Source organism: Onychomys torridus, chromosome 9 (assembly GCF_903995425.1).
Source record: "Onychomys torridus chromosome 9, mOncTor1.1, whole genome shotgun sequence".
In the NCBI taxonomy this organism is placed as follows: domain Eukaryota; kingdom Metazoa; phylum Chordata; class Mammalia; order Rodentia; family Cricetidae; genus Onychomys; species Onychomys torridus.
Genome location: NC_050451.1, coordinates 58,981,495 through 59,007,753, shown reverse-complemented (window position 1 = coordinate 59,007,753; position 26,259 = coordinate 58,981,495). Strand labels below are relative to the sequence as shown.

Sequence of the window (26,259 nt, the reverse complement as noted above, 5' to 3'; positions counted from 1 at the left end):
TGGTTTTGTTTCTCAGTGTTTTACATTAATATGAATAACCTAACTATTGGTGAAATTATTAAGGCCACTCCACGTAGTTAAAAGGGAGGTTTATTTTGTGGGGTAACTTACAAATGAAGGGGTAGGTTGCAGGGTCTGGCAAAGGTATAGGGCAGTCCGGCGGTGTTCTCTGGAGAACTCTGCTCGGTCTACCTCCAGCGTCCAGCATCCCGGAACCAAGAGAGCCACCTCCTCTTGCTCCTTGGTCTTCCGCTCCCTCCTCTGCCCGCCTTGTGGGCGTGATCATTACTGAAGCCTCAATGGGAGTTGGAACTTCCAGGCCAATGCTGGGATGGCTATCCACTACACCTAACCTATGAGGCTATCTTTAGGTTAGAAGGGGAATCCTTTTTCAGAGATACATTCCATAATTTGATGACTTTTCTTCTCCTTCTCTCTCTCTCTCTCTCTCTCTCTCTCTCTCTCTCTCTCTCTCTCTCTCTCTCTCTCTCTCTCTCTCTCTCTTTGCCCCAAAATTCATCTGATACCACTTTTCTTCCAAATATTCTCTATAGTTGGGGAAAAAATTCTAGAAGTATGTTTTAAAATATAATTAAACTTTGTCCCTTTCTTTTAAAATGCCTTTATTCATTCAAAAACTGTATTAAGACTTACTGTGTCAGGATTATGTATATGAATAAAACAAAGTTTCTGCTCCGATCACTAATAAAGAATAATATTCATTAAAGAAATACAGATATACTGATACCTTTAAATTCTTGTAGTACTGGATATAATTATATACTGGGATATAATAAACTTCTAGTCCTTGTGATACAATGTGAAACACTTGTGCCACTTTTGTTTATAATAACTAAGGTGCTTCACTTAGTGATCGTTTTGACATATGTAGAAATCAATAGATTCCCTTTGATCTACAAGAAGTAGGCACATCAAAGATGGTGCCCATTTCTGCCATTGATCATCTTAACAACCCTAGGCAAGTAGTGTGATCCTTCTAGGTCCTGTTTCTTACTCTGCCATTTGAAGCTAATACTGATCCATCTCATGGATGAATATTTTGTGCTGATGGGAAAATAAATGCGATCAAACCTTTTTAAAAAGACTTATTTTGAAGCCTTCTATTCCTGTGTTGTTCTCAATCATGATTTGCAGCCCAGAAGCTGAAATATAGACTTCCCCATGCCATGCCAAGCATATATCATTCTTGGAGTGTGGTGATTATGTTTTCCATTTTATTTTCTTCCTGTGCCATTGCCAGAGTTTATCAGACCCAAACAATTACCATGAGTTCTGCAGACTACTGGCCCGGTTAAAGAGTAACTACCAGCTGGGAGAATTGGTAAAAGTGGAAAACTACCCTGAGGTTATCCGATTGATAGCCAACTTCACAGTGACCAGCCTACAGGTTTGTCTTTCATCTCCTTGTCTCTCATCTCTTGCATACTGGTTTTAACCCTATAAAAATATTATTGGAGTTGGAATATAGCTTGGTGGTTGAGCACTTCCCTAATATGTGTGAGGTACTGCTTCAGTCCTCAGAATCACAGGAAGAAAAAAGATTGTTTCATTACACTCAGACATACCCTTCAAAATAGTCACTATTGTAGACTATTTACATTTATAAGAGTGTAAGGAAAGGGTTGGAGTTGTAGCTCAGTGCTAAAACTTTTGTCTCATATTTGTGAGGCTCTGCATTTGGTCCCAGCACCACAAGAAAAACAAGTTTAATCACCTTGGTTAAAGGAACTTGTAGAAATGATAAGGCGATATTTAAATTGGAGAGAAAGGTAAGGACATAGCTCACTAGTAGAGTGCTTGCCTAGCACACTTAAAGCCCCGCTGGGTTTAACCCAGTACTGAGAGAAAAGCAAACAGTAGAACTGGGACCTGGACTGCAGAATGAGGGGACAGAGCACTCTCCCTCTTGTCATGCAGCAGCACACTGAGAGTCTCTTGCTGTGGGGTTCACATCACAGTCACCTGAGAACTTGAAGGGACACAATGGCTTGGGTCTCCATCCCCACAGTTTCTGGTTCACTAGTTCCAGAGTGGAACTTTGACATCTCTTATTTCTGATAAGCTGACCAGCAATTCTCCTATATTCTGATGTCTCAGACCTACTTTCATGTGTCTTTCCTTGTCATCTGGATTTATATAGCCAGCACAGATCACCTTTCTCATTAAACTCTGAAATCTGAAACACTAGTGTATTCATTACTTTTTTGTTGGTGTGATAAAATACCATGACTAAAAGCAACCTACAGAAGGAAGAGTTTGTTTATTTTCAGAGGGATGAGTCCATTATGGTCCAGGCATGGTGGTTCATGTCTTAATCTCAGCACCCAGGAGGCAGAAACAGGTGGATCCGTATGAGCCTCATCTACTTATGAGATCCATGTCATCCAGGGCTACATAGCAAGACCATGTCTCAAAAGAAACCAATAAAAAGAGCCCATTGTGGTAGAGAGTGGGTAGCAAGGGGCAAGCATGATGGGCAGGGTCAGGAAGCTGAGAGCTCACATCCTCAACAGCAAAGAGAGAATGAACTTGGCAAAGTAAGGAACTCTGAAAACCCTGTCCATAACAGACTTCCTCCAACAAGGCCGCACCTCCTAAAGCTTCCCAAACAGCACCACCAACTGGGGACCAAGTGTTTAAATGCCCAAGCCCACTTGGGACATTTGTCATTCAAACCACCACTAGTAGCTACCTTAAATAAGTTACCAAATACATAGATTCAAGCCCCTAAAAACTTAGTTATCTTGTTATTCTTTGTATCAAATGGCCTAGGATTTTGTGTACAGAAATGAAAAACATGCCTTTTCTTTTGTTGATCCTCAGCACTGGGAATTTGCCCCAAATAGTGTGCACTATCTCCTGAGCCTGTGGCAGCGGCTGGCAGCCTCCGTGCCATATGTCAAAGCCACAGAGCCCCATATGCTGGAAACATATACTCCTGAAGTCACCAAAGCCTATATCACATCCCGTTTGGAATCTGTGCACATCATTCTAAGGTAAGGAAACATGGACTACCACCACATTCCCTAACCAGCAGCCTTGTTGTCAGACTTACTAGAAGTCAGATCCCAAACTGACAAAAGGAGACATGTGTAAAATCTGTGTTTGTTTATGGCCATCTGTCTCTGTCTTTCCCTCTGATACCTTCCTTGTTCGTGTCCCCTGAACCACTGTCCCCAGCAGTGTCTGTTGAAACACATTGCATGTGCTTGCCCGGGCCACTGATTTTCTTCAAATGTGAGGACCATTTATAAGACACAGGTGGTAAAAGTTATAATGTCTAAGTATGGAATCTAGTGAGACTTCCTAAGGAAATAAATAGCTAAATGAGATTATAAGGTCAGATCATAATCAACTCTAATTTCAGAACTTGTAAGGATTATGTAGTTCTAGCACACTCATCATGGATTTGTCATGTTAGCATACCTTAACTATTAACTGGACCAGAAACCCATAGTTAAAGAAATGTCAGTCCACGGCTAGAGAGATGGCTCAGTGATAAGAGCACTGGCTGCTCTTCCAGAGGAGCTAGGTTTAATTCCCAGCACACACATGGCAGTTCACAACTGTCTGTAGCTCCAGTTCTGGGGATCGGACTCCCTCACAGGCATATCTACAGGGAAAACACCAATGCATATAAAATAAGAATAAATAAAAAGGAACCGGGCAGTGGTGAGGAATGCCTTAAAATCCCAGCACTCGATCTCTATTAGTTCAAGGCCAGCCAGGTCTACAGAGCTGGTTCCAGGACAGCCAAAGCTATACAAAGAAAGCCTGTCTCAAAAATCCAAGAAGAAAGAAAAAGAAATGTTAGGCCTTTTAAGACATGTCTGATATTAAATCAAGTTGCCTTTGTGGTATTTTGTTTTTGTTTGTGGTTTTGTTGTTTGACAGGTTGTTTGGTTTTTGTCCTTTATTTGCTCAGAGTGGGTACATTCAATTGTCTTTAGTCTATGGTTGGTTAGAGTGTGTGTGTGTGTGTGTGTGTAGTCAGTTTTCTTTTTCTATCATGTGGTCCCCAGGGCCAAACTCAAGTTATCAATCTTAAAGTGCCTTTATCTGCTCAGCCATCTCACAGGCTCAAGTTTGTAGTCTTGCTGTTTATAACAAATCATTTCAAACTATGAGTATTCATGAAGTTCACTGGAAAGCCTTTGTCCTATTCATCTGGCTTCCAGGAGGCAGTGCTAGAGGCTAGACGAATGTGTAGAAATTCTAGACACCGGAAGCCAGGTCTAATAACTATACTTTTGAGTGTGTTCTGCATTTCCTTTTTTTATAAACTATCAATAGTAATAAGACCACCTTGTGATCTTATGAGAATTAATAGCCTAGCATTGTACATAGCAAGTGGGAAACATACAGCAGCCAGCTCTTGGCTGCTGCTGCATCTGGCATTGCTATGCTACAATAGAACTGTAGAGATCTCAGCATAGGGCAAGGTGTTATAAAATCTGAAAACCAGTAGATAAGGTAAGACCTGGTACAGAGCCACAGTTCTGAAATCTGAGGTGGGAAACTAAACTCTTACCGTTTTGGTACCAAAATATATTATAGTTTTGTGTTTGCTATATAGCAAGATTGGGTTTGATAAAATATGGGGTTCATCAAAGTTTTTACATTGCTGGGGAAAACATACTGCCTTCCTTGTGAAAGTTTCTGAATTCCCTGACCTCACTTGGCCACAATAACTTCAAATGCAGGAATATGTACTTACTTAGAGTTCCAAAGTATACAGTAATCAGAAAGATTGGCTAGGGATGCCTAGAGTAGCTCAGCAGTAGAGTACTTGCCAGTCATGCACAAAGCCCGAGTTCAATCTTGGCACCACAAAAGCAAATTTTGAAAAAAAGAGAGAAAAGAAGCTACTCTTTACAGGTCTTCAAGATGGCTTAGTGAGTAAAGGTGCTTGTCTTCAAGCCTGACTACCAGTCAGTTCCCAAGGCCCACTTGGCAAAGGAGGAAACTGGTCCCTACAAATTATCCTCTGAACTACATATATATGCACTTGAGCATGCATACATACATGGTTACAATAAAAATATAATCTTAAAACAATTTTAAATAAGCCAGGCGGTGGTGGCACATGCCTTCAATCCCAGCACTTAGGAGGCTGAGGCAGGTGGATCTCTGAGTTCAAGGCCAGTCTGGTCTACAGATCAAGTTCCAGGACAGCGAAGGCTACCCAGAGAAACCCTGTCTTTTTAAAATATAAATATATATTTTAAATATATAATTAAAAGAAGGAAAACCTAAGGGCCAGGAGCTCAAAGGACTTAGAAACGTTAAGTGCCAGGTTCAATGGCAGACAAATGCTAAGGAATTGGGAAGGTTCAGTGACAACAAGAACTTTTTAAATTTCCTTCCTTGGGAAAAATTAGTGTTGATCCTCTATGGTTTAGGAGAAAAGGCTGCTGTGTCAGGGAAATTAATGGGCATGTTTTTTAAGAGGGTTGCCTTCTTTCTTGGGAGTAGGGATGGTCTGGAAGATCCCCTGGAGGATACAGGTCTGGTCCAGCAGCAGTTGGACCAGCTGTCCACCATTGGGCGCTGTGAGTATGAGAAGACATGTGCGCTCCTTGTGCAGCTGTTTGACCAGTCGGCCCAGTCCTACCAGGAGCTGCTACAGAGTGCCAGCGCCAGCCCAGTGGACATTGCAGTGCAGGAGGGTGAGTGCAGTCAGGGAGCACAGGTACTGTCGACCCCTCACCTCCTGCTTCCTCCCTTTGTGCCCTTCTCCTGGCCAAAAAAAAGGATTATCTGCTACCACCTCCATGCACACAGAGTGAGTGAGTGAATGAATAAATGCCACAGGGGACTGGGGTGGGATAATAAATCACGCCTGCATTGGGTTGTTTTAAGGAGGAACTGCACTCCAGAAACAGTAGTCTGGTCTGATCCAGTTTCCCTCTTGATGTCAGCCTTACTAGACTAGAATGGTGGCCGTCCTGTATCAGAAAGGAAGACTTTGTGGCTTTACTAGAATACTCTTAAGATCAAGGGGTCTCGCCAGGTGGTAATAGTGCACACCTTGAGACCCAGCACTCGGGAGGCAGAGGCAGGCAGATCTCTGAGGGTTGGAGGCCAGCCTGGGCTACAGAGGGAGTTCCAGGACAGCCTGGGCTACAGAGAGACTGTCTCAGGGGAAGAAAGATTGAAGCGTCTTCTAGTAAAAGTATCTTTACAGCACTAGCCAGGGGACACTAAAGAGTCTTCTTCCTACTCCAGGACGGCTGACGTGGTTGGTTTACATCATTGGAGCGGTGATTGGAGGACGAGTTTCTTTTGCCAGCACCGATGAGCAAGATGCTATGGATGGTGAGCTCGTCTGTCGGTAAGTGTGCCCCCATGGAAGCCTTTTATTCTACTTGAGAACTCAGCACCTGTTGGGGCCCTCTTGATGCTTTCTGCCAATTGCAGAAATCCTTCTTAGGCAACTGAATGCCCATGAGGATGTGGACCTACTATGCTAAGCCAGCTAGCTCTCTTTTGTGCCTGCAGTAAGAACTCTACCTATGATTTACACTAAAAACATTTTAACAGTAATCCGCAGGAAATGCTATATATGGAATTGGGAAGCTATTGAGGGTAACTGTGTATCTATTCAGGGGCAGTATCTAAGAGTTGGAGACTCTGGGTTTTATTTTCAATGCTGACACAGGTCTAAAAGGAAACTAGTTCCTTGGTGTCCCTCCTGCAGCCTATCACAGTCACAGGATTTCACATTAGTTTGTATCTGTCGTCGTCTTTTATGAAAAACCTCTAAGTGAATGTTAAAACTTACTGAAAGTTTTCTAAGTTAAAATGGGGAGGCAGAGGCAAGCAGATCTCAGTGAGTTCGAAGCCAACCTTGTCTACATATCAAGCTCTGGGCCATAGTGAGATCTTACATCAAAAAAAAAATGTACTTCATTTTACTATAATAAGCCCATTGTATGCTCACATAACCTTTCTTGTTTACTTGTTTCCGAGATGGACTTCAGGTATTATGCTAGGCACATGCTCTACTACCAAACTGTATCCTCCACCCCTTTTTCCAAAGGGGCTTTCCATCTCAGAAATAAGTCAATAAACAAGAGAGAAGGTGTTATGAGAAGAGCAGTGTTATCTACAATTTTCAAGTCTTTGTCATGTTTAAGATAGCTAGATCCTCATCCCTGCATTAGTCTGTGGTGGTACCACACATCGTATTACTGCAAGAGTGTGATAGAAGGGGCCAGATGTTCCTATGTGTTTTAAAATGATTGTAGAGCCATAGAGAGCTGCCATTGTTAAGACTTCTGAACTCTTCAGGTATCCTCCCTAGGGAGAACCCACAGGAACCTGGTGTCTTGTATTGTATTGGTCTCAGACATCTCAGTCTATAAATCTTAGCCTTCTAAAAAAATCCCATTTGTGTCTTTTTACTCCCGTATTGTTTATCAAATGTTCTTTTGACTTTGGGTACCTTGATTATAACAAAAGTGTGCATGGTATTACCTCACGAGCACTTTTTAAGGGTAGTGAACAAAGATTCCATAAGAATGAAATCCAATACCTTTCTGATACCACATGTGTGTCATACTAAATGCAGTATAGACAGTGTCTTGTGGACTATTCTCCTCTTGGGTGTTGCAACATAGTAAGTGAGTCTAATTTACTCATGATATGTCGTAAATAATTGCTGTCTTCATTCTATCAAATGCCAAATGACTCAATTGTAAGAGTACCATTACCATTATTCCTCATTCAACATTGGCCATATCCTTGTTTGGGAGAGAAGAGTCCAGAGCAAAGGATTAAAGTCATAGTACAAAGTACATCTGCTGTTTGCCCCTGAAAATGGTCCTTGCCTATGACCTTTCCACCATGGCTCTGTGACCTTCCTTTCATGGCTCTGTGAGAAAAAGAGATTGAGAAGCTCTGGGCTAGTTCATTCCCACTCATCAGCAGAGGTGAATTTGAATGCAGAAGATCAGTTCATCCATGATCTCTCTGGAGTTCCAGAAAAAGACAATTATCTTTATATTCATATTTTACTACTGTTTATAAGCAGAAATAGAGACTTAGTTTCCTCACCACCATTTAGAGTCTGCAGAGAAGACAATTTCCAAAGTGGACATAAGGAGAGAGAGACGTGATGATTTTGAAGTAGCTTACATTGTTTAGAGTGCCCAGGATGTCCTGCTGTTGAGAGAATCATCACTGCTCTTCCTCCAGGGTACTCCAGCTTATGAACCTGACAGATTCCCGCTTGGCTCAGGCGGGTAATGAGAAGCTCGAATTGGCCATGCTGAGTTTTTTTGAGCAGTTCCGTAAGATCTACATTGGGGACCAGGTGCAGAAATCCTCGAAGGTAACAGACTCACAGTTAGCTCCATTTCTCACTTCCCGGGGTGGAGTTACTGATGGAGGGGAAACAGTTGATCACAGTTACAATAAGCCTCCAGATTTCCAGTTTTGGGAAAATCCAAATGTTTTCTCTTAGTCTGAGAATTCTGAGAATCATCAATGAATTGGGCCTGTTTCTCTAGTGCTCCATATGCTTAACAAATGGCCATTGGAAACATCTGCTGTCCTCTCCCGAACTGGCAGTTCTTAGTCTCTGTACATGAGTTAGTGTGGAGAACAGCCGGCAGTTTGGGCAGCGTCTGGAGAATTTCAGGATTGAAGGGTCCAGTAAGAGAATATAGTCTCCCTAGTATTTAGAACATTAAAGCTAGCCTATCCCTCCAGTACATACTTCCCAGAGCTGTCCTACAGCTCGTCCCTTTCGTGTGGACGCTTCTTAGACAGCCCAGGGTTGTACTTGTTCTGTGTCGTCTGATTATCTTCTCTTACTTTGCATGACACCAGCTGTACCGCCGACTCTCAGAAGTTCTGGGGTTGAATGATGAGACGATGGTGCTGAGTGTCTTCATAGGAAAAGTGTAAGTGTTGTGGCTCGCCGTCAGCAAGAGGCCCTGCAGCCCTGTTGCAACTGTGCAGTGACCCAGGCACCGTGTTGCCACTGCCTTGCTCTTCCAGCCTTGATCGTTTGCGTCAGAGAATTGTGCATTTGAGTGTGTGACACGCTGTGCTTAGAGATATGGCCCGGCCCCAGAGCATTCCAGGCTTGTGTAGAATTTTACTGAATCTTCTCTTTAGCCTTTGGAATCACAGTTGAAATCCTGTCAAGGCATTCATAAAATGGAGCTCCTCCCTGGCGATTGGCCTCTGTCCTCCCACTCTCGGTCACTGTCCGGGATGCCCAGAGTAGGCATTTGTTTTCTGGTGCTGATTTCCATTGGGAACGCCTGCCCGACCTCCAAGGGAGAGCCTCACTCTCCCATGGGCTTATTCTTCTCAGGAAGCATCATACCCTCCAGGAGCCTTGAGTTTCCAAAATCTGCTCCTGCTGTTGGAATGTCTTCAAAGTTGGTGCTCCTAATTGGCCCTTTTCTTGTTTTTGTTTCTGTTGTTTTTAAGTTATGTCCCTTGGTTACATTTTCCTCTTTTTAGGAGCTCAATTTATCATAGCACACACTATGAGTCAAATAATAACCCAGGGCTGTGTGCAAAGTACCATTTTGCTTCCTTGCAACTGTCCCAACCTAAACACTGATACCCATGAGCTGGTTACTAATTTAAGATGGAAAAAGCCAAGGGGGTCTAAAGGACTCTGCCAGCCAAGACCAGAAGCAAGGGTTACTAGAGTTCTGCAGCTGACAGTGGATGGTGCAGGTGCAGAGGTGCATACGTCTGCATGTTATCACTGCCGCAGAAATCTCTTACCCTTGCTGCAGAAATCAGCCCTGGAGTGCCCCAGAATTCCAAGGGCCTGGGTATGGGCCAGTGTAGCTTTGGAACCAAGTAGTGAAGATTATCTGAAGGATAATTTTTCTAGTCAACCAAATGTAAGTACAGAGATTTTATACCCTTTTTTTTTTTTCCTGTGGTCGTGATGTCTGTGAATTGGTGATACAGATGTGTGGTGACTTTTGATTGATGAATTTCTTCTTTCGGCCCTTAAGGAAATCAGGTGCAACAAAAGTTTCTCTTGCTTCTTTTTTCTTTTTTTCCTCCAGCATCACCAACTTGAAATACTGGGGGCGTTGTGAACCAATCACCTCCAAGACACTGCAGCTTCTCAATGACCTCTCCATTGGATATCCTTTAAGTGAGACTCTGAGCAAGTTAGAAAGTCAAATGATTTCTGCTGCCACTTGAACTTGGGTGTAGCTGGGACTCAAGTGTCTTCTGTTTTCCTAGAAGCCAAAGGCAATACACGCACAGAGTCTAGCATAATTCCACGTCCCTAAAAGTGAGGCTCAACACAATTATAATAGTTGACTATAGATATATCCCTGACTGGTCCTAAAATTCACAAATCTGGGGACCTGGGACCTGGCTCACTGGTATGCTCTCTGTAGCTAAGCTCTTAGCATCCGCAGTAGAAGCAAAGCTTCCTCCTAACACTAAGCTTTCCCACAGTAGTGGCTTGGAACCCTTGATCTGAGCAAGTTTGCTTGCTGTGAAGTTTGGATTGCTCCACAGTTGGGAGCCAGTAAGTGCAAAAAACACTGTACACTTTGTCCAGCAACTTTTTGTCACAGTCTTCAAAGACAGTTCATAGCTAGCCCCTTTCTAAATAGGAGAGGAGTCTGTTCACAATGCACAGTGCATGCTTGCGCAGGGCTTTAAGGCATAAAGTCCCTCTTGAAATCCTGCCAGGAGGAGCTACTCTGGGATAGTCTGACTCTGAGGAGAAATTGCTGTGGTACTGATTTTCTTAAAAGTAGCAGTTTGGTGTGAGTATTCTCTTATTAATCCGTTAAGTAATAACAAACACTTCCTTGTTTGGCATATTGTGCTCCTGGGGTTTAGAAAATCAGATATCTAGGGAAAGCATACTACTCTGAACATGTCTTAGTTTATGCCACACTTTCCTTGACTGTGTCCCTTTGTCTCTACATACAGTAGTGTGAGGAAACTAGTGAAGCTTAGCGCGGTACAGTTCATGCTGAACAATCACACGGTGAGTGATCTCAGCCCTTGTCCTGTCTGTTCTCCAGCCTCCCACATAGCACCTCCTCAGCCCTGCAAAGCAGGTGCTTCAGTTGAGGCCCTGGATCCTGCATCTCTGCCAGATTACACTCCCATCATCAGAGCTGCTCAGGATGCCTGGGCTGTATTAAAGTCACCTACTGCTGTATATACTTGGGATATATAGCCAGTAGTAGCAGCCATGATAACTTTTAAAAATTAAAGCATCCATGTATCCTTAAAGAGTGACCATGGGGCCGCTAGCGTGCAAGGGCTCAGTAATTCTGAAATTACTGACTTCCATTCTACCTCTAACCCATGTTTTTACCTTTTTAACTTGTTTTCTTTTTTTTAATAGAGCGAGCACTTTTCATTTTTGGGTATTAACAATCAGTCCAACCTGACAGACATGCGGTGTCGGACTACCTTCTACACAGCACTTGGGCGTCTCCTCATGGTGGATTTAGGTACTGCAATAAACTCCAGTGGCTCAAGAAGTAATCTGGCCCTGTACTAAATTTTTCTCTGAGGACAGAGAAGAAGATATGGGGGAACTCTTCTCTGTTGTTTCAACAATAACAAAAACATCTGAAATAACATCCTCTTTTCACAAAAAACACACCATGCTGTCATGCTCCCTGTACTGGAATAGAGTTAACAGTATGCAACCAAGTTTTAATCTTGATATGCCATGGCTTTCAAATTCTCTTCAAGCTAGATGCAGTAGTGTGCACCTGTTATCCCACTATTTGGGAGACTAAGACAGGAAACCTGGGTTTGAGACCAGCCAGAGCAATATAATAAGATCTTTGTCTAAAATAACCTTTTCAAGGAATATAAAATTCTCTCTCTGACAACCACATGTGTAAAATAAGAGAATTATTGAGATTCTTAAGTGCATCTTGTTGGTGAGAACCACCTCCACCCCACACTAATAAGCAGACCACCTTACCCAGTCAACAGAGGTTTAATTATGTAGGTCTCCAGTGCGTGGGAACCAGAGAAGTTCAGTCACCTGAGTAGCACTGGTGGTCCAACTAATAATCACGACTGCTCAGTGGTGTTTGCTGTTGTGACTTTGAGCTATTTTCATCCACTGCTATTCAAATGGAACACTGCTAAGGAAAGTGCATGTGATTAAAGCCTCAAGAAGCATCTCACCTAGTTCTGACACAGCAGCCTTGTACGAACCAAACAGTGTGTAGTACCTTGTGCACATGCAGGTCTCTGCTAACGTGACTTTAATTACTACTAACACCCATTGGGGTAGTAAAGGGAGCCTGTGGAAAGCCCTGGGACGGCCTCCTCTTTCACCCCATCTTATTTCTCAAGCGTTCACAGCTTGTACTTGTTGGCCTCAGAGTCACACCTAGGGTTGTTTCCCTTGCAGGAGAGGATGAAGATCAGTATGAGCAATTCATGCTTCCACTCACGGCAGCGTTTGAGGCTGTGGCCCAGATGTTCAGCACTAACAGCTTCAATGAACAAGAGGCAAAGGTGAGTCTTCCACCTATGGACCAGTTGGCTTCTAGCTAAAAGCAGAGCCTGGTAATGCTGGGGTTGGGCAGCCGAAAGCTGCTGGAAGAGTGCAGCTTATCTACAAACTGCCCTTGGTTGGCATATGAATCTTTGTGCTCTTGAGTGAGAGTTTTCAGTTGAAGGTCTGGTCATCATAAAGCCTATTCATATTAAAGCGTATTCGTAAACAGTGTTTAGGGATTGTTGTATACATTTTTAGATATACCAACATGAAGTTACAGTTTTCTTACCACCTTTGGAATCACTGTTATATCTTGAATAATGTCCCACTTTAATTTTTAATGGTGTTTATTAGTGATTCTACTTTTTCTAGACCAGTACCAGGTAATTAGTCTTTGGGAAAAAAAAAAAAAAAAAAAAAAAGGACTATTTTATCTGTTTTCTACTCTACCTTTGTCTTCACACTTTCCTTGAGTTAATTCAGTTCTTGTCAGCGCTTGATTACTATAAAGCTGTAAGACTGTGAGACCCTCTAGTCACATTTCCAGAAGTTTTTATACTATCTTAACTATTTTACATGTATAGTGTTAGGTGTTTCTCCACTATCCTGAAACAGATTTTCTCTTTTTTAATTGAAAAAAGAAAAAAAAGATGTTTTCACACCATGTGTTTTGAATACACAGTGTACTCTCCCTCAGCTTCTTCCAGATCCTTCCCACCTCCCCCACCTACCCAAAACAGATTTTCAAAACCCCAAAATTTTGATAGATTCCATTTCATTATCATTGAGTTCTTTGTAATTTCTTATTTCTGTGAAGATTTCTTTTAAGGGGCCTAGGAATTGTGGTTTCGTGGTAGGGCACTTAACTAGGGTACTAGAAGCCCTGGTTTCAAACCCCAGCACCACAAAGCAAACACAATAAGAGATTAGTCTTTGAAATTCCATAGTCCATGCATAGGGTTTTGGGTTGAGTTTTTTTGGTTTTTTCTCTTTTTGTTTTTTCATGTATAGTGATCTGTCTGCATGTATGCCTGCAGGCCAGAAGAGGGCGCCAGATGTCATTACAAATGGTTATGCGCCATCATGTGGGTGCTGGGAATTGAACTCAGGACCTCTGGAAGAGCAGCCAGTGCTCTGAACCTCTGAGCCATCTCAGAGACTTCATCTTGTAGACTTCAAGTCAGTTTTTTTAGTTCTTGATTCTGGCTTTCAAAATCATTTGATTGTTACTCTCCTGTTTTTACTTAATACATGCTTACTCTCCTGGCCTGAAGATACCCATACCAAACTAGGAAGACCTGAGGATGTTAGCGTTGGTAGTAATGCTTTCTGCAGTATTCCTAAGGACATCCAGGCTGAGCAGAGAGACACCAAACAGCAAAAGGGTGTTGATGAAGGGATATGTGAGGTTTGACCTGACAGTTTATCTTGTAAAAGCCTCTAGGAGTCAGCAAGGTAGATCAGTAGGTAAAGACATTTACTGCCAAGCCTGACAACCTGAGTTTAGTCTCTGTTGCCCACACAGTGAAGGGAGAGGACCAACTCCTTCAAGATGTCTTCTGAAATGCACTCTGACATGGATATGAGCATACATGTGTATGTACACACAAAAAATAAAATGTTTAAAAAGTTCCTTAATTTTGAAAGATGGAAATCTAAGAGCCTTTACAGCAAGGTAGTCAGAGAACAATACCACTCTGTATAACTTTGTCAACTTTGTGCTTGTGTTTGGGCATCTGAGTCATTTTAAGGGGAGTGATTTTACAGAACATACCAGTTAGCTAAGCATATCGGTGAATGCTAGCTCTTTTCCACCATCATAGTGCCACCCAAAGCAAGTAAAATTACCTAAAGAAACCAGGCTGACCGTGGACTATAGTTGTCATCCCTTATTTCTGCCATGGCCCTTGTAACAAGTCTTTTAGATTGATTTATCTTAGGCTAGAAAGTTAAGCTCATGGTATCAGCTCAGAGAGAATTAAAGGAGACTGTTCATAGTGTAGTACAACAGCTTTGGCTAAACAAGTCAGCGTCCTCAAATTCCCAGAGACTTCAATAATAGGTGTTTAAAGCAGTTCTGTTCATCAGGATGCCCAAGTAGACATTCTGTTGAGAAAGAGAGTATTAGATTCATAGTTTGCAGGGAGTGATTTCACATGCCCCAGAGGATATCTGGAGGCAGGGGACAGCTTTGTGGGGTCAGTTCTCTTCTACCTTTACGTAGTCCAGGGATCAAATTCAGTTCACCAACTTACACAGAAAGTGCTTTTACCCACTGAGCCATCTTAGCAGCACCAGATAGGGGATTTTGATGCAAACTATATCCCTACTCTGAGAAGCAGCATGACCATGGGAAAGTTCCGAGGCCTTGTCCACAAATGGAAAGTCTGACATTTTACAGCTCCAGCGTTGAACACATCAGGCTTGTTTCTGGGTACTAAGGATCCAGGGAAGGTACTATGTTTACTTCCTCTTAGTAGAGTATTCTTGAGTTCCTTTAAGATAAAGGACTCTGAACGTAAGCCTTTTCTGCCTTTATGTAGCACTTTTCCCTTTTGAAAAACTGAGTTATTTTGATTTCCTTATCTTTACATATCTCTTTAATGTCTTAAAATGTACCATCCTTGAGAGTCCTTTCCTAGCAGACAAGAGGCTATGGGTTCAAGCTCAAGTATGGAGAGTAAGATAGCTTAACTTCATTTTTTTCAATAATGAGCCATAAGCCATACTGTTTTTCTGAGTATAGAGTGTGTGTCCCTTATGTGAAATATCTGGGCCAGAGATATTTGAGATTTCAGGGTTTTTGGTTTTTGTTTTTTTTTTTTTTTTCTAGATTTTGGTATATTTGTATATATATAAAATGAGATAATTTGAGAATGGGATGGGACCCAAGTCTGAATACAGAATTCACTTGTGTATCACATCCACCTTATGCACTTGGCCTAAAAGTAACTTGTTTTTGCTATTTCATGGGGACTTTCTTATTTTTTTGCAGTGCAGGGAGCTTAGGGGTCACAGCACTGACCTGTCTCCCCAGCCCAGTAAGTCTGTATGAACAGTTTCATCATGTAATGTACAATTCTCCATTTACTGGACATACTGAAAAGTATTTTGTATTTTGGAGGATTTTGAATTTCAGCTCTTATATCAAATCTCCAGCCCATGTATCAAATTTCCAAAACTAATTTTCCAGGTGAAAAGATTCCATTCTAGCATGAAGGAAATGGATTCAGAATATTGTGGGAGGGGGTGCTGTGAAAGGAATACTTTGATTGCAATTGTGTGAGATTGCTATCAGAGGGTTATAGTTGGGCTGTTTCTCCTGTTTCTACATCCTGTTACAGAGAACTCTTGTTGGCCTAGTGAGAGACCTGAGAGGGATAGCTTTTGCCTTCAATGCCAAGACCAGCTTCATGATGCTCTTCGAATGGATGTATCCTAACTCATACTAGAAACCTATTGCACAGACAGTAACTGGAGTGAAGTTATGTGTTGGGAGTGCAAAGGACGAGGTTTGGTGAGGCAAGAAAATGGTTTTCCAAAAGGTCTGCTAAACGTTGCAATGGAACCAAGCACCAGTGTGGGACTGCTGCACATGAATTTTACTATGAGGAAGCCATGGTAGTGCAGGCCTTTAATCCCAGCACTCAGGGGGCAGAGACAGGAGGATCCTTGAGTTCAAGGCCGGCCTGGTCTACAAAGGGAGTGCCAGGACAGCCAGGGCTGCACAGAGAAAACCTGTCTCAAAAAAAAAAAGGAAGGAATCAAAAAGAGAAAGCCAGATGTGGTCTCCCATGCCTGTAATTCCAGCACTTAAGAGAGGGAGACTGGGAATCATGACTTTGAGGCCAGCCTGGGCAACATAGCAAGTTCTGTCTAATGAAAGTAAAGGCAGGAGAGAGGCATAAAAACTGGTAGATCTAGGAAGAAAGTCTTCACTTTACTGACTTTGTAACATTGGATCAGTCAGTCATCAAAATCTGAGGATGTGTTTTTCCAGTAGTTTCTTCCACCACAAAAGAAATGGTTGATCTCTTGTCATGTAAGTGGTAAAGTATAAATAAAAATATGAAATACGGGGACTGGAGAGATGGCTCAGTGATTGAGAGTACCGACTGTTGTTCCAAAGGACCCAGGTTCAATTCCCAGTACCCATATGGCCACTCACATGCAGTCAAAATACCAATGCCCATAAAATTAAAATAAATTTTAAAAAATAAATATTTAAAAAATAGGAAATACACTGTGTTCTTCAGAAGAAAGGCGCTGAGAATTGAAATGTATCTCTCAATGCCTATTGTATGGATGTATGTTTGCTTATGTGCATGCATGGAGAGAGAGATTGCGCACATAGAAAAACTCCCCAGGATAGCGGTTAGCAAACAAAACAGGAAAATAAAGAGCTGTAATATGAGTTTGTGCTTGATGAGCACTGGAAAATTATTGAAACTCTTTCTTGTGGCTTCAGAATATCTTCCTTAGCATCTCCTTTATAGCTATCCCTCCTACATGCCAATTCTCCAGCGGGCAATTGAGCTCTGGTACCATGACCCAGCCTGTACCACACCTGTGCTCAAGCTGATGGCTGAATTAGTTCATAACAGGTAAGCGGGATGGTAGCTGCTCTGCTGCTTGAGAACCCCTAAGGTGATTCACTTTCTTCTACTCTGGGCAGATTGGGGAGCACTGCTATCAAATTTGAAAGCTTCTAAAAGTGTATGTGTTCTTGTTTGAAAGAAGGATACTGCCAGCCACACAAAGCCGTTGCTGTCAACAGGAAATAAATCACCAGATGAGCTCAGGACATCCTCTTTTGTCTGTTAGTTGGGGGGCTGGGTTGTTTCGAGACAAGATCTCACTAGCCCAGGTTGACCTTAAACAAAATATGACTGAGGATAACCTGAACCTAATCTTCATGCCGCCTCCTCCTGGGTGCTAGGATGACAGGAATGCACCAACCTAGCTGATTTGTGCAATGCTGGGGATCAAATAAGGGCTTCCTGCATGCTAGGAACACTTACTAACTGAGGTAGATCCCCAACCTAGGATGTCTGTCCTTTTTCCGCCACCACCAGAATATCCATTCTTAATAAGAAGTAAACTGGGCAACCAAGATTTTGTTTTCTCCCCTGCCCAAACATACACAAGTTGACATTTGATAATGATACTCTGTCCATATTTTAGAGTAGTGATATATAAGAAAGATATACTGTCTTAAGTACCCTTTTTTTTTTGAGATTTTATTTTCTTTTTAATTATGTGAATGGGTATGTATATACATGAGTGCCTGTAACTGCAGAGGTCAGAGGCATTTGGCTACCTCTGAAACTAGAATATAATTACAGGTGGTTCTAAGCCACCTGATAGGGACTCTGGCAACAAAACTCAGGTCCTCTACAAGAATAGTACATGCTCTTACCTGCTGAGCCATCTCTTCAGCTCCTAAAATTTGTCTTTAAACCTTTTCTTGATGTATGGCAAGTGGCTCAAACATAGGATCCTAACCCTCAGGAAGCTAAGGCAGGAGGGTTGCCACATATTTCAGCTAACCCAGGCTGCAAAGTGAGTCCTGTCTCAGAACAGCATTGGCAACTTGTTGGCTATGCAGGCAGGAGGGCCTGTGTTTGTATTCCCAGCACCCATATAAAAGTTAGATATGGCTAGACATACCCATAATCCATACTGAAAGGACAGAGATAGGCAAATTCTCATGGTGCGCTGGCCAGCCAGTCTGGACAAAACACTGAGCTCCATGTTCAATCAAACACTTTGTCTTATACAGTGAAGGAACCAGGCATGGTGGCACATGCCTTTAGTCACAGCACTCAAGGGGCAAGGCAGGTGGATCTCTTTGAGTTTGGCTAAGGGCTATGTAGTGAGACCCTGTTTGGGGAGGGGGGAAGAGGTGAAAAGCAGTGTAACAAGAACCCCTGATCCAGGACTGTGGCCTCCAAACACATAGGCAAGCACCCATGTATACACACACACACGCACACACACACACGCACACACATACACACCAAAAAAAAGAAGTTGTTTATTAGCCTAACTATAGCTAGACCAAGATAATAAAAAAAAAAATTAATACACCAAATTTTAGATTTGTCTTAAATTTTAGAGCAAAAGGAAAAAATAGTGCCTTAGCTTTGCATTTGTGGGTATGTTAATCAATTTCTCATGATACTGCTATAGTGAGTGAGTATAATATTCAAAGGGGCTAGAACCTCCCATGAAGCCTACATTCAAGAGCTAATCATTTATAAAATAATTATCTGAGAGTACCCAGTCTTTGTTAAGAGACTTCTTAGCTGTTGTGTACAGAATCTCTGCCCTCAGTTGATGTAACATACGGTGAGAAGGACACTGAAAATAAGTACATGCTGGGCAGGTGGGTTGCTATGAATTTGAGGTCAGACTAGGCTATAGTGAGTAGCAGGCCAGCCTGGACTGCAGTATCAGACCTATCCCCCAAAAAGTAAAAAGTATAGAAGAGAATTTTAGCAGTGATTGAATGCTATTTTAAAAAGTAATAGAATTGAACCGGGTGGTGGTGGCATACAACTTTAATCTCAGCTCTCGGGAGGCAGAGGCAGGAGGATCTCCATGAGTTTGAGGCCAGCCTGGGCTACAGAGCAAATTCCAGGATAGCCATGGCAGTTACACAGAGAGACCCTGCCTCAAGAAATGTAATTAAAAATGTATATATAATAGAATTGAGAAGAGTAGGAAAGAAGTCAAGGAAAGCCTCCCCTTGAAGCTGATGGGTCTTTTTGTTTGTGTGGTTTTTCGAGACAGGGTTTCTTTGTGTAACAGCTCTGGCTGTTCTGGAACTCACTCTGTAGACCAGGTTGGCCTCAAGCTCACAGAGATCTTTGTGCCTCTGCCTCCCTCATGGGGTTACAGGTGTGCACCACCGCCGCCCTGCTGAGAAGTCGATCTGGGCCTGAATGACAAGATTCTGATAGGACCCCGGGTGAAAACTGCTGTGAGCAGTTAGTACTGCTGTAGTCACCCTAAGATAGGCTGGGCTGCTGGAATTCTGTCCGTGATCTTGCTTACTTCATTTAAGGGTGTCATTCTAGCTACCTGCCATGTGAAGAATAGACTGTAGTGAGGCAAGAGTGGAAACGGAGAACATGTAGGAAGTGAGTGAACTTGAGCATGATTAGACGCCAAGAAGGACCTCTGGATCTTGCAGGCCTTAACTAGTCAGGTGCTGTTCGCTCCAAGGTAGAGTAGCTAAAAGAGATATTCTGGCCTCATGAACAGTCAAGAACCCAAACTGAGATTATTAAAACGTATTCTCCCTTGCCTGGTATTTGAGTGTTAGAGCATTCCAAGTCCCTTAGTGTTCCTCTGAGAAAATGGTAACAGTGTCTGCACCCCTCCGTCTCTTGCCACCTAGACTTGTGGGTAAATGCAAACAAAGGCTTGTGAGTTAGTACCAACAAATGATTGGTAGAAGCTATACCTTAAAGAAAATTAAGAATTTTAAAAGGCTTAATTTTATCTGCACTCCTGTTGTTTAGTTTGGTTTGGTTTTATTTTAATGTTTTCATTGTTTGAAGAGCAGAACTTGAACCTAAAATGGTGAGCTTTAAGAAAAAGCAACATCATTGAATAAAAAGTGTGGTTCTTCCCTCAGTGGAGAAAGCAGTTTGCAGCAGTAGTGCTCAGTCACCTTTGGAGCACCAGTGAGAACCTAGAACATACTGTTCTACCGAGAAAAACCTTTGACTTTTTGTCCTTCTGTATTTTCTGCTCAGATCTCAGCGACTCCAGTTTGATGTCTCATCTCCCAATGGTATCTTACTTTTCCGAGAAACCAGCAAGATGATAACAATGTATGGTAGGTACTTTAAAGAGACATGTCCCTGGAAGTGAATCCAACTGTGTGTGGTCTCAGGTTAGACTAACAGTAGCCAGGAGAGCATTCCCATGGGGTGCTGTGTTCCTTATATATAAGTATGAGACTGCTAGATGTCACCAAAGGCCTGCTGAAATGTATACTGTATATGCCTATGTATAGGATGGCTGGGATGACTTAAACTGTGAATGCTTAAACTATAAACACAAATGCCTTTAATCTCAGTACTCAAAAGGCAGAGGCAGGCAGATCTCTGTAAGGCAGATCTATGTAGTTCAAGGCCAGCCAGAACTACATAGTACAACCCTGACTACAAAAAAGTATTATGAACATGATTGTATAAATACTTCCTGTTTTTTCTCAGGCAATCGTATCCTGACCCTAGGAGAGGTGCCAAAAGATCAGGTCTATGCTTTGAAGCTCAAGGGTATTTCCATCTGTTTCTCCATGCTGAAAGCTGCTCTCAGTGGAAGTTACGTCAATTTTGGGGTCTTCCGTCTCTATGGAGATGATGCCTTGGAAAATGCCCTGCAGACTTTCATCAAACTGCTTCTCTCTATTCCTCACAGTGACCTCCTGGTAAGCCTAAACCCATTGGCAGTATCATGCACAGATCATGTTAGTTTTTTATGCCTATGACCACAACTGAATGTTTTTCCTAAGAAACTACAACCTCATGCCTTTAATCCCAGCACTCAGGAGGAAGAGGAAGGCAGATCTCTTGAGTTCAAGAACTGCCTTGTCAACATCAAGTTGTAGGCCAGAGAGAGCTATATAGAGGTTGTGTCTCAAACAGACAAGAAACTGCAACCTCATTCCTTCTGCTTTATAACTGTGTCTTTTGTTTTCCCAACTGAAGGAACTAGTTTATTAAAGACCTTCTCCCTTTGTGCTAAAGTACCAAATGATTCAACTGATTTTCTTCCTTCTCTTTTGCCCAGGATTACCCCAAGCTCAGCCAGTCTTACTATTCACTACTGGAAGTCCTGACCCAGGACCATATGAACTTCATTGCAAGCCTAGAACCTCATGTCATTATGTACATCCTCTCTTCTATTTCTGAAGGACTTACTGCACTTGGTAAGGACCAAGGTTGTCTGGTGTGTGCCACTTACCAGTCTCTAAAAACATTGCTGCTGTAAAATGTTGGCCCTGACAACCCGATATTATACTCATGGTATAGTCTCATCAAGCAAGTGCATACTGATCCTGGTGCAAGAACCACTGTGGGAGACATTCAGGATACAGTGACAGAACTTTTTCCTTACAGAGTTTTTCATCTGGTGGGTAAAACAAATACCTGAATAGACAAGACACATGATGTTCACCATAATTATACCTTATGTGTATGACAGGTGAATACAGAGGAATAAGTAAGCTCCTGGTCATGAGAAGATGGGGTCAGGGAAAGCCTGGCATCGAAGTATGCACGTCAAAGCTGGATAGGAGGTCCACGACTGTTGCAGGCACAGCAAGCACTAACGTGTAGGCAAGAAGAAACCAGGAGATCCAGCTGGCCTATGAGCAAGGCTACAGAGAAATAAAGTCAAACTGAAAATAAGCAGAAACAGGGTGCACATCCAGCAAGGTCCCCTTGGGCACATTAGAAGATTGATCCTCTCTCTTGAGCATAGTAGACGCTATAGAAGTGTCTCCTCAGCTAGTTCCCCAAGTTCCCTCCTAGTCCTTGTAGTCCTGACAGCCATTTTGGTATTAGGCTGAGTAGTCATGATAGAACAGACTTTTGAATTACCTATTGTGAACTATTCACACCTCACTCCTCACTACCACTTTTGTGATACACCCATACTTCTTTCCAGGACAAAGCCATATCTAGGATAGTCCATCCCCTTGGGAGCCTGCCTGCACTTTGCCCAGTTCCTCAGATATGCTGTGGACCTCCCCAAGATGCTTTAGAGATAAAGGCCAGTACATAGCCCATTCTAACCGAGGTCAATGTTGGCAGGCCATATAAAATTGGATTTGACGATGCCCTCCTCCACCAGTAACTCAGGCTCATAGTTCAGTCCCCTAGGTTCTATAGCTCTTTCTGTTTCTAGCAGTATGGTTTTAGATGCGTCTCACTATCTCTCCAGGCTGGTGTCTCTGTTGTCAAAAGCCATACTTAACCTCCTAGAGTTCTCAAGAGCATATATTAAAGAATTTGTAAAGTAGTGATGGCCCATGCCTTTAATCCCAGTACTTGGAGCAGAGGTAGGTGAATCTCTTTGAGTTTGAGGCCAGCCTGGTCTACAGAGCTACTTTCAAAACAGCCAAGACTACACAGAGAAACCCTTTCTTGGGGGAAACATTTAACAAAGTATTTGACACAAATATAGCACTTGTTGAATAAGATTGTTTTGTTTTGTTTTGTTTTTTTGAGACGGGGTTTTGTAGCTTTGGAGCCTGTCCTGGACTAGCTCTGTAGACCAGGCTGGCCTCGAACTCACAGAGATCCACCTGCCTCTGCCTCCCAAGTGCTGGGACTACAGGCATGTGCCACCACCGCCTAGCTGAATAATATTTTTTAAGTGAAATGAAATACATTAAGCCAATAATTTAATACTTAACATTATGTATTAAATTCCATTTCAAAGTTAAACTGGGCCTTGTGTGTACTCAAAAGTGACCTTGCCTGAGGTCCCAGTCTAACCACATAATCTTAGAGGATTGCAGCCAATATTAATCTATTTGCCCAAGTCATCCACAACTCAGTATTCCTGCCTTCCCATATCTTTCTTCCAGACACCATGGTATGCACAGGCTGCTGTTCCTGCCTGGACCATATTGTGACATACCTCTTCAAACAGCTGTCGCGAAGCACCAAGAAAAGGACAACACCCCTGAACCGGGAGAGTGACTGCTTTCTGCATATCATGCAGCAGCATCCAGCTATGATCCAGCAGGTAAGGAATCTGAGGGTTAATTGGCAGTGGTGGTATGTCCCACTGTGGATGAACTTCTGCAAGAGAGGGAAGGCCAAGCAAGCTGATGCACATCTCACTATGTTCATGTTCTTAAAATGGCAGTGGATTTTGAATTTTCTAGATCTAATATCTGAAATGATCTGAGTGTCATCTACCCGTGTCCTGTCTCATGAGCACTCACTTCTATCAAAATTGCTCTTCTCCCTCACTGCTGGGAAACGGAGCATGAGTTAGCCACACCTAGCTTTCTTAGAGCAAGAATATAAGACAAAGCTGGGCAGTGGCGGCGCACACCTTTAATCCTAGCACTGGGAGTCAGGGGCAGGCAGAGTTCTGTGAGTTTGAGGCCAGCCTGGTCTCCAAAGTGAGTTCTGGGACAAGACTGTTGGGGGGGGGGGGGGGGGATACAATGCCAAATAGATAAGGAAGTAGAAGTCAGTAGTATGGTGTATGTTTAAAAGCTGATAACGTCCAAGCCAGTTTCACAATTGCTCATTGCTCTCGAAAGTAGCAGTAAAATTATTCACAACTTAATCACATTCTCAAAGTGTCATAAAGCTCCTTTCTCTAAGACCAGTACTTGGAAATAATAGTACAAGGAGCTTTTAAATGTTGTATGCTTCACTCCATCCTATTCCCCACAAGTCAGAGTGTACAGGGAAAGACTACCTATAAATAAAAGTTTACCATGAAGATTCACAGATATTTTTCTAGTGTACCCTGCATAGAAGAGACCTGTTTGGAGCCTGTCCTGCTTGCTACCTACCGTAGCTGCACACTAACTGGATCTCTGCCTTCTTGATGCTAGATGCTGTCCACGGTGCTGAACATCATCATCTTTGAAGATTGTAGAAATCAGTGGTCTATGTCCCGACCCCTTCTTGGCTTGATACTACTTAATGAAAAGGTAGGCAAGGACCAGCAAGGGGCTCAGAAGATAAGGTACTTAAACCTACCCTGACAGCCTGAGTTCAAACTTTTTTTTTTTTAATTAAATCTTTTTTTTAATCATATTTGTGTTTTAATTTTACATATCAGCCATGGGTTCCCCTGTTTTTAAATTAAATCTTTTTTTATGTGTATGGGTATTTTGTCTGCATGTATATATATATACCACATGTATGCCTAGTACTCTTGGAAGCCCGAAGAGGGCATCAGAGCCCATGGAGCTGGAGTTACAGATGAGTATAAGCTGCCATATGAGTGCTGGGAGCCAATCTGAGGTCCTCTAGAAGAACAGCCAATGATCTTAACTGCTGAACTGTTCCTCCAGCCACCACCCCTCAGAGACAGAGACGGAGAGACAGAGACGGGGTGTTAATTGCTGGGTGTAATGGTGCACACTTTTAATTCCAGGATGATCTCTCAAGTTCAAGGCCAGTCTGGTCTATAGAGCAAGTTACAGGACAACCAGATAGTGAGACCCTAGCTTGAAAAGAAAAGGGGTCTGCAGAGATGGTTCAGTGATAAGTGTGTTTGCTCTTCCAGATGGACCAAAGTTTGACTCCTAGCCTCCACATCAGCCAGCACACAGTCAGGTTTGGCAGCCTATGCCTATAATCCCAGCATTTGGGAGGTGAAGGCAGGCACTCAGCCCTTTGTAACTCCATCTCCAAGGAATCTGACACTTTTCTGTCATTTGAGGACACCCAGACACATACACACACAGAATAACAATAGAAATAAATCTCTGGGGGAAAAAAGAAAGAGAGAGAGAGAAAGAGAAAGAGAGAAAGAAAGAGAGAGAGAAAGAAAGAGAGAGAGAGAAAGAAAGAAAAGAAAGGAAAGAAAGAAAGAAAGGAAAGAAAGAAAGAAAGAAAGAAAAGGTAGGAATGCCAGCTCCTATCCTGGCCAGAGGTTTATAAGGTAATAAGCCTTCACACAGCTGTCACTTGGCAAGGAGGCCTGGGGGTGTGGGCTTTGACTACATGTGTCCTGTTGCTGCTTGCCTGTTGAAGTCTGCACACAGTCAGGCTTGGCAGCCTGTGCCTATAATCCCAGCATTTGGGAGGTAAAGGCAGGAAGAGCAAAAGTTTAAGGTCATTCACAGCTACACAGTGAGTTTGAGGCCAGTCCAGGCTACATGAGACCCTGTCTTAAAAAGCAGTCCACAAGTGGTAGTTAATGGGACGGATGAAGGAGCACTCTCCTTTAAGTAGTGAAATAAATCCTTTAAAGGGAAAGTTGTCCCTAGACATCAGAGCACCTGAGACCTACGCTCTAGATCCAGTTGTCACAAAGCCTTGTGATTCTCTGAAAGAGAGTCTGAAGCCAGGTCTAGTAGCATGTGCTTACAACTCAAGCACTTAGAAAGTGACGGAGAGGCAGGGAGATCCAGAGTTGAGGGTCATGATGAGTCAAGTGTTTGAACTGTACAGTATATATTGAATTGTTGTAGATACTACCTTCCTTGAAGAACGTTCATCTGCCTTCTCTCACCTTCTGTTTTGCTCCTTGACCCACAGTATTTTTCTGACCTAAGAAACAGCATTGTCAATAGCCAACCTCCAGAGAAACAGCAGGCCATGCATCTGTGTTTTGAAAATTTGATGGAAGGCATTGAGCGGAATCTTCTGACGAAAAACAGAGACAGGTAAGTGTCTGGGTCTTGCCAAGAAGTACTGTTATTTTTCAGACTACTGAGAAACAAGGGTAGTTCCCTAAACATTTCTGTTCACCAGATATGATCTACCTAAAGCAGTCCTGTCTAGTAGAGAGGAAAGCTACATATCTAATTTAAATTTCTCCATGACAAGTTTTAGTAGTAACCCAAAACATCTAAAATTATGTCAGTGTATGTTTTAAAATTGAGAATGTAAACTTTATTTTGCTAAATCTTTAAAACCGTATATATGGTGTGTGTATATATATAAAATACTTAATGGTATATCTAAACTGAGATGCTAAGTTTTTGTCAGAAACTCCTAATCTGAAATACATTTCATAAACTTGACACAGAT

The 26,259-nt window shown here is 42.5% G+C and overlaps 1 protein-coding gene across 2 annotated transcripts in view; it reads left to right on the top strand.

The window, feature by feature from the left end:
* Xpo7 (exportin 7) overlaps window positions 1-26,259 on the top strand; it is a 92,799-nt gene that overhangs the window by 64,415 nt on the left and 2,125 nt on the right. For both annotated transcript variants that reach the window (XM_036199006.1, XM_036199005.1), the window contains exons 10-27: window positions 1,262-1,408; window positions 2,845-3,017; window positions 5,497-5,690; window positions 6,250-6,355; window positions 8,221-8,356; window positions 8,857-8,930; window positions 10,068-10,148; window positions 10,954-11,017; window positions 11,384-11,492; window positions 12,416-12,522; window positions 15,850-15,938; window positions 17,002-17,109; window positions 20,272-20,354; window positions 20,737-20,951; window positions 21,314-21,452; window positions 23,118-23,278; window positions 24,108-24,206; window positions 25,765-25,892. In XM_036199006.1, the coding sequence (XP_036054899.1) occupies window positions 1,262-1,408; window positions 2,845-3,017; window positions 5,497-5,690; window positions 6,250-6,355; window positions 8,221-8,356; window positions 8,857-8,930; window positions 10,068-10,148; window positions 10,954-11,017; window positions 11,384-11,492; window positions 12,416-12,522; window positions 15,850-15,938; window positions 17,002-17,109; window positions 20,272-20,354; window positions 20,737-20,951; window positions 21,314-21,452; window positions 23,118-23,278; window positions 24,108-24,206; window positions 25,765-25,892 (2,213 nt within the window). The remainder of the gene's footprint in view (window positions 1-1,261; window positions 1,409-2,844; window positions 3,018-5,496; window positions 5,691-6,249; window positions 6,356-8,220; window positions 8,357-8,856; window positions 8,931-10,067; window positions 10,149-10,953; window positions 11,018-11,383; window positions 11,493-12,415; window positions 12,523-15,849; window positions 15,939-17,001; window positions 17,110-20,271; window positions 20,355-20,736; window positions 20,952-21,313; window positions 21,453-23,117; window positions 23,279-24,107; window positions 24,207-25,764; window positions 25,893-26,259) is intronic.